Below are 13,967 nucleotides of genomic sequence, written 5' to 3' on the forward strand. Positions count from 1 at the left end.
CTGTACACGCTTACTGAAACCCTTTTACAAAAACCTGCCTGGTCTGGGCGTAGGTGTGATTACTTCTACCGCATTCTCATTAGGTAATTTTTGAATGTCATTTCTACTCACTTGATGTGGAAGCAGCAAGGTTAATATGTGCAAAGGCTATTGTATTATTGTGTAAAATCTAATGAAGATGAGGGTCTCTTCTGTGGCTTCTGCCAGTCATAGCCATGGAAAAAAGAAAAGTAGGTCAGATTTAAGTTCCCTATGAATGACTTTTTGGTGCTAAACTTTAGCTTTCATCTGGTCTGGCCTCAAAAAGAAGCAGTGACAGTTGTGGCCAAAGTAAACGAAGATCTGAGAGGCAGTGTCTGGGATGCCTGAGGAAAGCAATAAGCGTCACTGTGCCTAATATTAAATGTCTAATGACGGACCCACACATTCCAGATATTCCACCATGATCTTATTCTTCTTTAGCAAAAGCACCATAACCTTGTGCTGCTATAGTCTGTGAATCATTTAACGACTGTCATCTTTTTAGAGACTGGATTTCTATTATCCTGTATTGTTGTCTTCCTCCTCATTTTAAAATTGCACGTGTGATAAAATGATTTGTCTGAGAACCAGCACGTATACTGTAAATACTACATTGTGTTTTCCCATAATTTGGACCTTTCTGACTTTGGGTTTCACTTGGTAGAATTTGGCAATATGATAAGACGCTGCAGTTGGTCCTTGGAGGCCACTTTGTCGCATGATGCAATGGTGCTCTCTGCTGGCTGAAATGGGGAGAAAAAAATACACTTGACTCATGGAAGTCATTTCTAAATGTTAATGCTGCAGGTCCAGTTACTCGATCACAGGTCATGTCTTTTCACTATAAGTTCATTAGCATTAGATAATGAATACTGTTTGGCAAGGCTATTTCAATATGTTAGGAAAAGTATTTTGATAAAATCGCTTCAGCCTTTTAACTGATCCCGTGTGTTCCTCCAGGTCTGATTTGCTGGGCTGCCAGATCATCGGCGCAAAATGAAAGTCAAGAGATGAGCCTGCAGCAAGCAGCCTGGTCCTTGCACTTCCTGCCCGTGGACGTTTGCTGATTCATGCAACCCAAAAGACGATGCCTCTGTCACCCAGACACCTCATCTGAGAAGCTGACCTTCAAAGCACTCATTGTGCACCATGGCAGGAGAGACTCAGCGATTGCATGCTGTCAAAGAGCTGGGCGCTGAGTCCAAACTGCAGGATGAGGGGACGGCGATGCAACAGCAGAGTGTCAAAACCACAAAGGAGTCTTCAGAGCACTTTTCAAGCGACGCCAGATCCAGCAGCAGAGGCCCCAAGCTTGACGAAGTAAAAAAGGAGTGCAACGGTTCTCAGCAGCGTGAGGCTGTAATACGGCCACAGCAGGCTGGCAAGATTGACTTCAGATCATTGCAGAACAGATCAAAGTTTGCCATTGACAGAACCTGGTCCAGTGGCAAAGGAAGTCCCCAATCACCAAGTGGAAAGGGGCGTGGCAGAGAGAAGAACAAGCGCTCTGGAAAGTCAGAGCGCGTCAACCCACAGCACCTGTATAGTCTCAGCATCACCAACACTCGCGCCAACCTCAACATTGGGATTGCCTACCCACAGCAGAAGGTTTCACCAGCGACAAAACTGGACACCAGCCGTGGCCCAGTCCCGGGCAGCTACAGATTCCACACTCCCAGCATACCTGAGAGGGCAGTTGAGCTCCAGCAAGAAGAGCTCAACTACAGCCGTTGTTTCGAAGAGGCCTCCTCCAACCTTACCTCTCCAAGCTATACCTCACAGGCACTGGGATCTTCAAGTGGGACATCGTCACACCAACATCCCCCCCTGTCGCAGAAACAGCAGCCTGCCACGATGGAGAACACCAATGCACAGTCGGGCGGCCAGCTGATCTTGACTGACTTTCAGCTGAGTGCCTCGAACACGTGGCAGTCTCCTGAGAGAACTTTTAATGGTGCTAACTACGCTTCATCGCAAAAATCCACTGCTCATACAGACAAGACAAATAGCCTTGTGCCTGGCTCTTTTCAATATGGATATAATTTTCTGGAGGAGTCAACCTCTGACTCTTTTCCCTGTGACCAAAACCCACAACCCCAAGACTTTACAGACTCCTCCCTCGGTTCTGTTCATGGGACTCATAATTCATTTTCCTTTTTGCCTGTAGAGGGGCCAAACCTTGCTCAAAACGGCAACAAGTTCAGTAATGAACAGCAGCCGGAGCCCAGGCGCTCTTATCCTCACACCCAGCAGTCACAGTTTATTCAAGCCTTTACTCAGTGCCCCAGGAATCTGAGCGAGGACTCGACCAGCAGTGACAGCTCCGCTTCCGTCTCGCAGCAGCCGGAGCAGGGCAAGAATCAGAGCGCAGACGATCTTGGACAGGTCGACGGTAAAGATGCAGCCGTAACCCCAGGGAGCACGAGGAACTGTCACCTGAAAGATTCAACTGCCAACCAAAGGACACAAGCAAGTGTGCACCACACAAGAACTATTCCACACACACAAATGCACTTTCTCAGCAAAACTTTAAACAATTCAACAGTCAATCGTATTCAAACAGGCGCAGTGCAATTTGATAAAAGCGGCAATAATCATATTTTAAACGGGTTACCACACTCGTGGGAGGGGCCTAGTAAGACATGTTTACCAGTGGAGCAAAACTCAGTTCAGTACAGTGATGTAACTGACAAGTTTCAGTTTCAGAATCAGTCTCCACCTGACAAAAGGCTAAATGTATCGAAAGACAACAGAATGCAGTGGCAGCAACTGCGACCATCGGCCGAACTGAGTTATCAAAGCAAAGTAAGCAATCAGAAAGTGCCCTACATGGTTTCACCCTCCGAATGGCAGGATGACAAAAAATCCCATCCAAATAGCTCGCTGAAAATCCCCAGTTCATTTCAAAGCGTCAGAAATGGCGAAAGTTTTTCAAACCAAAGACAGGAGACTGTCAAACAGGTCTCCACCTTCAAAGTAGAAATGAGTCACACACAACTATGTGAATCAAAAAATAAGGGTTTATATTTCGGGATCAACCAAACGGTTCCCGTATCGTCGGCGAGGAACTACACCTATTCGCCACTGCAAGTTGCACCCATGGGCCTTATGATGGTGTCGCCTCACGATTCCCCTTTGCCCTCCCCGGCTCATACTCCCGCATCGAGTAGTACCTGCTCTTCCCTCTCGCCAACATCCACCAGTCCAGTAAACAACAACTCTGAGGATAGTCAGATGTCAAAATCAGGTGCCGCCGTCACGTTTTATCACCAGCCCCAGTCCAAAACCCAGTTAGCTCCCGATCAACTAAACACTCACCCCCATCAGTTTCATGCCGAAGGTCAAAGAAACATTCCTTATGCGCCAGACAGAGACAAAGACACCATGATGGGCTACCTGCACAGCGGCGCGCACACAAAGACAACAATGGATGGGAGCAAAGGTTACATGGACAGTTACGGGATGGAGCATCACCAGCCTCCCCCACCGTACTCTGCACATCAGCTGTTTGCCACCTCGTTAACCACCGCAAATCTTGACCAGTTGGATGTACTTTTGACTTGTAAGCAGTGTGATCAGAATTTCAGCAACATCGCTTCATTTCTTGGACATAAGCAATATTGCACACAGCCCAACATACCAAAGATGGAAGACAATCGAAAGTTCCACACAGAACCATCTAAAGCAGTGCCATCGCCGCCAAATGTTTCCATGTCAAGATGCCCTTCTGACCTTCATCTATCTCTTTTGGGCCTTAACAAGAATGGAGAACTGATGTCAGACAACGAAACAAAAGTTGACAGCAAGGATGATCCAATGAAACTTAACTTGTTCTCTGGCTCTGGCAACCTCCCTGTTCCTCTCCCTGAATTGGAAATGGAGGATGCCAAGTTAGACAGCCTCATTACAGAAGCTCTGAATGGGCTTGGGTATCAGTCAGACAACGCAGAAATAGACAGTAGCTTTATTGATGCATTTGCTGACGATGACCTCAACACCGTCAAAGCAACATCCAACAAACAGTGCGTGAAAACAAAAGAAAATGTCGGAGTTGAGAACAAAGACAAACAAGCAGCACTCGACAGCAGCTCACCCAGACAGGAAAGTTCCCTTTACGAGTCAGATGTCGACAGCCCTCGGAGAAATAAAACATATGCCGACAAACCTGTGAAAACACCTCTGAATTTTGAGCGTGATCCGAAAAAAAACAACACCAAAAAAGAGACCCCCTCTAAAAATCCCAAAACTGCCCCGAGGGAGAAGATGAAGGAGCATGAGAGTAAAGTGAAAGCGTCAAGAAAGCTGTGCAAAAGTGACGACGAAAGCGCGAGTACCCCAAGATTTGTCTTATCGAGCAGGTTCTCGGAACGCTGCGCTTTTAAAGGCTTTCAGGACAGATCTGTGTCAATGCCCATCCAAACCTCCACATCTCCAACCCCGAGGACTGCAGTGAAAGAGAGCAAGAGGAGAAGCACTGGGGGTGGCACATGGAGCAAAGAACTCATACATAAAATAGTCCAACAAAAAAATAAGCTCAATGTTAAAGGCAGCAAAAACCTCAAATTTTCCTTAGTGATGGAAAGACTGCCGCCCACTGTACAGAACCCTGGATTCGGAGAGTACGACTATGTCTCAGACTCAGACGATGAATGTGAGCCAGTAAAGATAGCGAGCCAAGGCCGACTTAACCAAAGCAGTCGGTGTAAATACACGTACAGCAAAGAGTGTAAATGGCGAGCTCGCAGCGAGAGGGACCGAGCGGCGTGGCGGCATGACTCAAAAGAGTGCTTTGAGGTGAAGAAAAATGAGGACATTTCTCTTTCGCCTGAGAAACAGGGTTCCCCTCCGAGACTCAAGAGAAGGGGTAGCAGGTCCTCCACAAGCAGTGAACTCAGCACATCTGTGAGTGTTTCAAGCGACAGCATGAACAGCCCTAAAAGCATCGAGCGCATTGAATCGGATTCTGAGAGAAAGGCCGACATTAAAAGAAAAGAATCTCCCGTGCGAAAAATCAATGAAAGTACCTCCCCGCGGAAGTCATGCAATGAGACCAGTACACTGGCACTGACGTTCACTAAATCTCCAACTGCTGACAAAGACAGTCTCTTTGACAACGAAAATAGGACGGAGAATTCAACAAACTCAATTCCACATGCAGATATTGTTGACTCGATGCCATCCTCATCAGTCATAGCTTTTGAAAAAGTAACATATGGCAGTAACGAATCAATCGAGCCCAAGTCTAACGGCAAAGAAAATATCCCAACACTCAGTTTGTGCACAAACACACTTGAAAGCACAGACAATCTGTGCCCTAAAGAAGACCAAAGTCAGTGTGCCAAACCATTGCCGTTTACGTCACAGTCTCCCACGAGCCAGAAAGAAACAGATTCCAGTGTTGACAAAGGTAAAAAAGGCAAAAGAAGACAGAGGGCTCGCTCCAAACAGGCAGAACTGTCAGGCAGCACTACGATTGCAAAACAGAGTGACAGCGTGCGGATGGCAAAGGAGGCTAAGACTTTGGTGAATGAGCTCGACATGCACAAGCCAGCATCTCTTTGCACCTCACTGATTGATGAAGTGTGCCTTTCACCAACTCAAAGCCAAGGTCCCTTGATACAAAAAGATGCCCTCCACCTCATGCCCTACACCCTGGATCAGGATCAGGGTCTCATGAAGTCCCCTCTTACATTTGACACTTCGTCAATGTTTGGTGACCTAGCAGCATTCGACAGCGGACTTTACTCTGACATGCCGATTCAGAAAGAAGGCTTCCATTCATTAGAGAATACAGTGGACAAAAAAGAAGAATTAATGCCCTCATTTTCTCCTTTTCTGGAACAAAGAGATTGGAACCTGATAGTAAGCCCAGTGCTACCGGATGAGATTTCACAGTACAAAGGCAATTTTGATAAATGCAACGAAAAGAAATCCGATTACAACGACGTCGCTTTGTCTCTGCCAGAAAAAATAATTGACTACAGTGCAAATCTTAACAGCTGCGCCTCTGAGGATGAATTGGAAATAAAGCGAATCGTGAACGAGCTTGAAAATCAGCTGCAGACAACCAAGCTGGAAACTCCACTCACCCAAGAGGACTCCAAGCAGCTGCAAATGAGCAAGTTCTCGCCCTTACGACTGAGTGAAGACTCCGAAAATGATACCATGGATGCTCGAGTGGGTTCAGAGCCCTTCGCTGAACCGGAACTTCCATGGACCAGTCCATTCCACTTCAACCTAGTGAGTGGACACCACAATCCCCACGATAGTATTGACAGTGAGCCAGGAGCCCTTGAGCATTATGCCAAAAAAGAAAGTGACGCTTCAGATGCATTAATCATGACCTCGCAATTCCATAATGACCGCACGCCAGAGGAGAGAAATCTCAAAAAAGACATTGCCGATGACACAAAAGAGGAGAATGTCTTAGAACAGAGCCGATACACACAAAACCTGATGAAAAATATTGAGGTCATGTCTGACTCTCTCTTCAAAAGTGAATCTCTTATATCAGAACACAGGGAGCCAAATGCCACCTCTCTCACAAGTCCACAACAAGAAAGTGAGAGTCATTCAGCTAAGGAAAAAGATCACAGCAAGAAGGGGGCAATTACTGAGAAGCAGAATATATTTTCACCTTCAAGTGTCAAGGAGCAGAAGGACAATATTGAATTCATTCTCAAAGAATCACAGTCATCGCTCCCTCACAGTGCTGACCACATAGTCTATGTAAAGCAGTCGATTTCATCAGAGCCAAGTGAGCCCACCAAAAACAGCATTAGCGAGGCCAAAATGGAATTAATTTCAGATGGGCGTGAACCTGAAATGAAAACGCTGATTGAATCTTCTCATCGCTCAAAAGCGGTGGATGCGCATGCAAATGAGGACACGAACACAGACAAAAATGTGAATCGGTCACGTCAGAATTGTAACGACCCACCGCTTTTGACAGAAGAAGAGGCACGCATTCCTTTATCAGCGACTCTCCTTAAATCCAATCTAGACATTCACAAGTCACCAGAAGATGCGATGGCCGGTGGTAATGAATTGACATCTGAGCATGCCAAACGTTCCGTTGAGAACAAACGTTGTTTAGTTGACATTCACAATGTTAGCCCAAATCCTAACTTATTAGTGGACATACTCACCACAGATAAGCCCTGCAGTCCAATTCTCGTAGAAAGCAACACAGAAAGTCCCCAGAACAGCTTAACATTTCAAGACATCCACTCTATAGGACAAAACAGTCTGTTAGTTCTTCACCAGATGGAAAGCCTCAATAATACCGACGCCACGAGATATCCCTGCGAGGCTCCTCAAGTTCATGACTCTTTGAAAAGTGAATCAAATCTGTCATTTAATGTCATTCATAAAAAAGAGGATCTTTTAGATGTTCACGACATCAGAGAAGATCTACCTGTGGACTTCATGGCAAGCAACCTGAACTCACCATGCAGAGACGAAGTAGAGCGACAGCACTGCAACTTTCTACACACCTCTTCACCAGTCAGCCCAATTTTAGCACAACATCAGGAAATGGACAAACTGGAAAACCCATGTAATAGCTCTGTTGACCCGAGTCCAATTCAAAGATCAGGATTACCTGGTGCCAAGTCTGAATACCCAAAGGAGGTTATGGACTGTGACGTAGCCATAAAGACAACGGTCGAGATGAACTGTTCTTTAACTAGCCCACCGCACCTTGAACTTCCGAATTCTGACACCAATTTTCCAGCTCCTGTGCCCAGCAGAGTCGAGCAGTCAAAAAACTTTGACAAATGCAGTTCTCATGATTTCAAGCTCAGTCCTCTGAATTACAAAAACAACTCAGATGAGCCTCCACAACTGACTCAGTTCGACTACATACCAATATCGCCAGCGAGCAAATTGGATGACAATCCCTTTCTAAAACCGGGTCACGGTGATGATCATGAGGAGTGCTTTACGCCAACATTGGTTTTCAACAAGGCACCCGCTGACACCACAGTGTCGCTGAACCAAGCTGAGGCAAATAAAATAAGTTCACTAAATGAACCACTCGTCATACAAGACATCTGTTTGGGACTTAGCGCTGAAATGCAAAGCACAGATTCTCCAGCTGATAGTGTAAATGAAGATGTGGATGTCAAGCCTGATCCCTGTGAATCTATCAAATTGCCTCTTAGAAAGCTTGAATCACCGTTAGCAGTAGAAGAGCGCAATCTACTTCCCATTCAAGACATTTCAGGTTGTCTACTCACCACTAAGCCACTCGTCCTTGGTGAAAATAGACCATCGTTGGAATCTGGTCAGTGCTTGAAAAAGGAAACCTCACCAAAAAAGGTTCAGAATAACCTTCAGCAGGGGAAAGTACTTTGTGAAATCTGCTTACTGTGTTTCAGGACTGTGCCAGGTCTGAAAAGACATAAGGCCATGAAACATTCAGCCAGAAGTGTAAAGCCTATTGGCCCACCAAACACAACATCAGGCAATCAGGGGATGACGCTTATTTATGAAGCATCACAAACTGGAGAGAAGGAACATAAAGATGACTCACAGCCCTCCCCGGCCCAAATAGCTGAGATGACAGAGACCGGTACCGCCTCAATATTGAACGTTTCGGCGAATGAGTCAGCCGCAAAGGAAATGGCAGCCGAGACAACTGCAGTGGCAGGGGTCGGAATGGGCAATCAAACCTCTCTGGTGCCTACGAAAACAAAAAAGAACAGCAAAGCTCGCAAGAACAAAAATAGTGAGGAAAACTCAAAGCTTGACCCGTTCTCAGATGAGCTTTTGAATATATTAAAAACAGACCTCCTTCAGGCTATAACTCCTGAGTTTAAGAGCAGTGTGCTGCTGGAGCAAGAGCAGCCTGACAGACATGGAAGTGGAACAGAGCAAACACTTCTCAGTTCGACTTCAAATTCTGGCACTGAGAATATGTCCCAATCTCCAACTGGAGAGACAAATGCTCTCAGTGAAACTGCAGGATTCAGTCAAGTCACTGATACAGACAAGAGTTTATGCGCAGACCTGAGTGGGGAGGTGACAGAGGACATATCTGCAAATAACAATCTATCTATTGAGGACAATATGAGCGCAAAACTCCACACATACAAAAAGAGCACGTGTGCTGCTTCGGATGAGATCAATGAAAACACACAATCAAGTGAGAACCTCGCTCAAGAGATTCTCAGAAAAGTAGCGGTGGAGGTCAACTGTGAGCTGAACGGCATCTCGTCAGACAAGCTACATCCACTCGCTTGTTTGACTCCGCCTCCTCCCGGCACAAGTCCTGATCTAAAAGCCTTACTTGACGATGACACCATATTCTCGCAATTGTTTCCGAGAGATGAAGAAGCAAAAAGAAAAAAGTGCCCGCGAGTGTATGGAAAAAGAAATAAAAGACAGAAGCTTTTATCTGATTCGGATGTTGTTCACGACTGCATCCCTCTCCCAGAAACACACACTGCAACCCCTCACTTGGAGAGCCAACCCAGTGACCACCACACAACCCCTTGTGAATACGAGACGATATCCATTAATGATACCATCATGTTAAACATGTGTCATAACAGTGCACTGAAGGTCCCTGACGTGAAGACAGTGTCTGACGGTAAACAAAAAGACCAAGAAGACCTCCAAGTCGACCTTTTGAATCCATTTCAAAGCACTGTTGATCAAGCTTCTTATGAGTGGAGTAGAGCTCAGGATTTCAGTGTCCTTAATCCAGACTCAACGGTGACCTCCGAGCCGATCACCAGAAACGCAGAGGTGTCAAACTCATCTTGCTCTCCGCCCCAGCAGGACGATGTCGCGGAGAGTGCTCGTAATCTCCACATTGACATTCAAAACATCAACACCACCTTTCAACTACCCGAAATTCAGTTCTTTGACTCTAGCAAAGATGTCTCTGTGTCTACCCCCATTGCAACCGGCAACATGGAAAACAAGGATGATGAAAAGACTAAAAAGCTAACGGAGCGGCGAGGTCGAAAGCGACAAGAAGGTGGAATAAAGGTTAAAGATAAGCAGTACAAGTGCAAAGTGTGCTTCACTTGGTTTCTCACTCTTGGCGAGCTCAACTTTCACAAGTTGTCCCATAATCCATCACCGCCGCCAACCTGCTACATGTGTGTCCAACGCAAGTTCAGCTCCAGGGAGCAGTTGCGAGACCATTTATGGGAGAAGCATGCAAAGAACAAGACCGGGATTTGGACCTGCGGAATGTGCTTGAAGGAGATCTCGGACGTGTGGATGTACAATGAGCATTTGCGTGAGCACGCCACTCAGTTTGCTCGTCGGGGGCAGACTCAGGGCTCCATGTTGACCATTCCCGGCTGCTTCATGCAGGAAACAGCCGTGAAGAACTTCATCACCTCTATCATGCAGCACCGGCCTAGCAAAGCCAACCGAGAGTCCAGCAAGGCCACGAAAGAACAAGAACAAACTGCGAGCAGCAACTTAGAGGCAAGCAAAACCCCAGAAGGTGCTGAGCGAAAGCTCCACAAGTCTAAAGGCAGTGGCGGAGGCGGCAGCAAGAACACACTGACCCCACTTGAGGTCCTTCACAAAACGGAGGCACCTAAAAATGTGGAGATGCATCCCAACTGCAAGGACCCCTCCAGAGACTGCCACCACTGTGGGAAGCGGTTCCCGAAACCCTTCAAACTTCAGCGGCATTTGGTGGTCCACAATTTGGAGAAGATTTTCCTGTGTCACAAATGTCCCGTGTCTTATCAAGAGGCCCAGGACCTGAAAGAGCATCTGAAGGTCGCACACAAGGAAGCGGACGAGCTGGACTCCAAACACACAACCCTTTACACTTGTGAGCTGTGTGCTGATGTCATGCATGTGATTAAAAAGTCTTTCATCTGCAGCACCTGCAACTACACCTTCTCGAAGAAGGAGCAGTTTGATCGGCACATGGAAAAGCACCTGTCAGGGGCCAATAAAATCTTCAAATTCCGAGGTGTTCACAGGCCTGCCAAGGCATCTCTCTGCCAAGACGATGAATGTGATTCCCCCGCAAGTAAAAAAAGAAGGATTTTCTCCGACAGTCTGCTGGAGAATAGCACAGACAGTGGCATTGCCAGTGTGGGCTCGTTGCATCTAAATCAAGCCTCAGAAACACACACTCCCAAAGCCATCGTGCCCATGTTAGATGACTCCACACAGACGGCCACTAATGACTACCACAGCGAGACAAACAGCGCAAATGTGAAGACTGAGGACATTGCTGAGGACTACTCCGATCTCTTGGTAGAGCTGGAGAAATGTATTTCCATGAGCTCCTCGTCTGCTGCCCCCAAGGAAGAGGAAATTGACAGGACACCCACGGCTCATCTCGACCATAAATGTGATGGAGAATCGACGATTGAAGCGTGTGACGTGAAAGAGGAGAATGAGTCGGTGTGCATTAGAGCGGAGACCCCCCAGTGGTCAACAAGTAGTGAGAGGGAGGAGACAACTCAAACGAATGACATCGCAGCTTACGGCGACACACAAACGAGTGATTCGCTTCCACCTAGTAAAGACCCTTTGAGCAGCTCGAGAGAACAAGTCACTGCAAAGACACCCGAGTCACAGCTAGTAGCTGATGCGATGACCGAGAATTCTACACACAGAGCTGTCAGCAAACAACAAGCTTCATTGCATGCGGCGGAGCAGAAGGACAAAGTTAGAACAAGTGACAATGCTAAAGCCAGTATAAAGGCCACAGAATCAACGCAGGTCTTCCCGTCCAAGACGTCAGCCACATCATCGTCATCAAACGAGGAGAAAGAATCTCCGAGAGTGCAAAAGAAGAGGAAGGATGTCAAATCCCCGCACAGCCTGCAGAGAGTTTCCTTCCCAGCAACTCAGGAGAACGTGAGCATGGACTCAAGGTGCAAAAAGAAGTACCACCCCAGCAAGGTTTTGAATCCTTCCACGGCGAGAAAATTTGACAGCCCCAACGACTACCCCGTTCTCTCTTCGGTGCGGGATGACGTCGTGAGCAACAAACTCGTATCCAAGTGCAAGACATCGCCCTTGGGGTTGCAGTTAAAACGAAGTTTGCTTGATAGCTGTTCACCAAAGAAAACGGACATTGCAGCCCCTCTTAACGGAGATTACAAAATCAAAAAGGGAACTGTGGGGCGGCCCCTGCACACGTCCATTTCCAAAGTGTCTTCTGTCCCCATGACCAATTCCTTGAACAAGTCCAGGCCAAAGCTGGGGGTGAGGTCTGTAGAGGGCCACTCCTACAGGACAGCAGAGTCCCAAAACCACCTCCTAAGCCAGCTGTTTGGCCAAAAACTCACAAGCTTTAAGATTCCTTTAAGGAAGGACACGTCCGAATCTATTAACTGAGCAGACATTGAGGGACCTGTGAATGAAAAAGTTACCATTTCACAGTTCTTCCAATTTGATTTTTAATTCAATATGGTGAATGAGATTGCACAGCTCTTTTCTGTGAAATGCCTTCTTAAATACGTAGTCACTTTATGTCTTCTTTGTACATGCGCTTGTATCACACAAATGTGAGGACAAATGCCAAATATGATATATAAATGAAAATGCTATTCAGAGAAATCTTTTCTGCTTTTGCTTTTTTAAATATATATATATATATATATTATCTGTTCCAGAGATTATATTTCAGATGTTTATAGAAAAAGAAAAAAAGAATACTTGAAAAGTCAGATACATCCTTTTAAGAAATGCATGTTCATTTTGCATTCATCACATGGTCTAACCCGTGTACGTCTTTCTTGGCAACGGACCAACCTGATGTAATTGTTGACCTGGATTATTGTCTTTGTACATGCTTCCAATGTATTGTTGTGTATTCTTGTAACATTACTGCACTGCATTCTATTAGGCTCTTGTATAAACGTTCCATGGTGCTACGTTGTGTTTTATTGTAATGTGAATGCCAATGTCCTCAGAAGGGAACATGAGACCTGTAGCAGTTATACAGCACGTTGATCACATTGCGTGCTTCCTGGTTCATTCGAGATACTGTGTAAACTCTCCAAGTGCTCCATCTGATCTGTCGGCTGCTCCAACACTACATTAGGAAAGATTCCGTTGTTTGAACTCAGGTGCATTCAATGGCTTCGCCGGCCTTCCACCTGTATTCGGAGTTCTTCCCATGCACTGATAATAGCAAACACTCTCTCCCAACATACACACCACAAACACAATCATCTGTGGCGGCAACTCCAAACTGTTTCATACTGAAGAGTATTTACTTGGACAACAAAAGGTGCTTTATTTTGTTTATACTGTACGTATGTATCTTGTTTTGTATAGTATTGTAGCTAGGTCAACGTCTGTGTAATGCTTCATGTCAAAGTTTTATTTTGATAATGTGCAAAAGAATGACAAGAAAGGGAAGTGCATCTGTGCAGTCGGTGCCTCGTGCAAGCTGTAAAGTGGATCACCAAGTGCCTATTTTATAGTTGTTATTAAAGATCTGTATCGATCCCTCCTGGCTCTTTTTCTTCCCTTGTACACTTTGTCGTCCCTGCAGATCTGCTGTCACGCCGTGCATCAAACACAAAGCAGCACTGGTGCCGCGGGCCAAAAATAGATGCACAGCCATCAATGACACACTTCATGTTATTGCACACAACTCCAGACGACAGTCACAATTGCATCTTTACTGGCCCCGGTGATCAAGCCGCCACACGTCAAGTTGTCCTCACACCATGTGTAACGTGGCTTCTATTCCTACATGAGCATTTGTCATCATCACATAGGAATAAAAAGCCATAGTACACACTGGCTTGCATGTGGAGACAGAAGTCCGACCATCTCGAAAAATGATGAAACCTTTAAAAAAAAAAAGAGGATATTGCATTTGATGTTACTGCCTGGGAAATTCTAATACATAGTAACTCATAATGAGATCATACTATATGGTATTAGAAGTGTCTGTGCAAAATATCAAATAAGCAACACCAAGACAAAATCCACAA

General features: G+C 45.9%; 1 protein-coding gene across 8 annotated transcripts in view; it reads left to right on the forward strand.

Annotated features, from left to right (window-relative positions):
• Positions 1-13,473, forward strand: part of znf469 (zinc finger protein 469) — a 160,242-nt gene extending 146,769 nt beyond the window's left edge. For all 8 annotated transcript variants that reach the window (XM_088377676.1, XM_088377678.1, XM_088377677.1 and 5 more), the window contains one exon: positions 982-13,473. In XM_088377676.1, coding sequence (XP_088233802.1) covers positions 1,171-12,354 — 11,184 coding nt within the window. In that variant the 5' untranslated portion in view covers positions 982-1,170 and the 3' untranslated portion in view covers positions 12,355-13,473. The remainder of the gene's footprint in view (positions 1-981) is intronic.
• The last annotated feature ends 494 nt before the right edge of the window (positions 13,474-13,967 follow it).

Source organism: Syngnathus floridae, chromosome 6 (assembly GCF_059516105.1).
Source record: "Syngnathus floridae isolate MCC-2025c chromosome 6, RoL_Sflo_1.0, whole genome shotgun sequence".
Classification (NCBI taxonomy): domain Eukaryota; kingdom Metazoa; phylum Chordata; class Actinopteri; order Syngnathiformes; family Syngnathidae; genus Syngnathus; species Syngnathus floridae.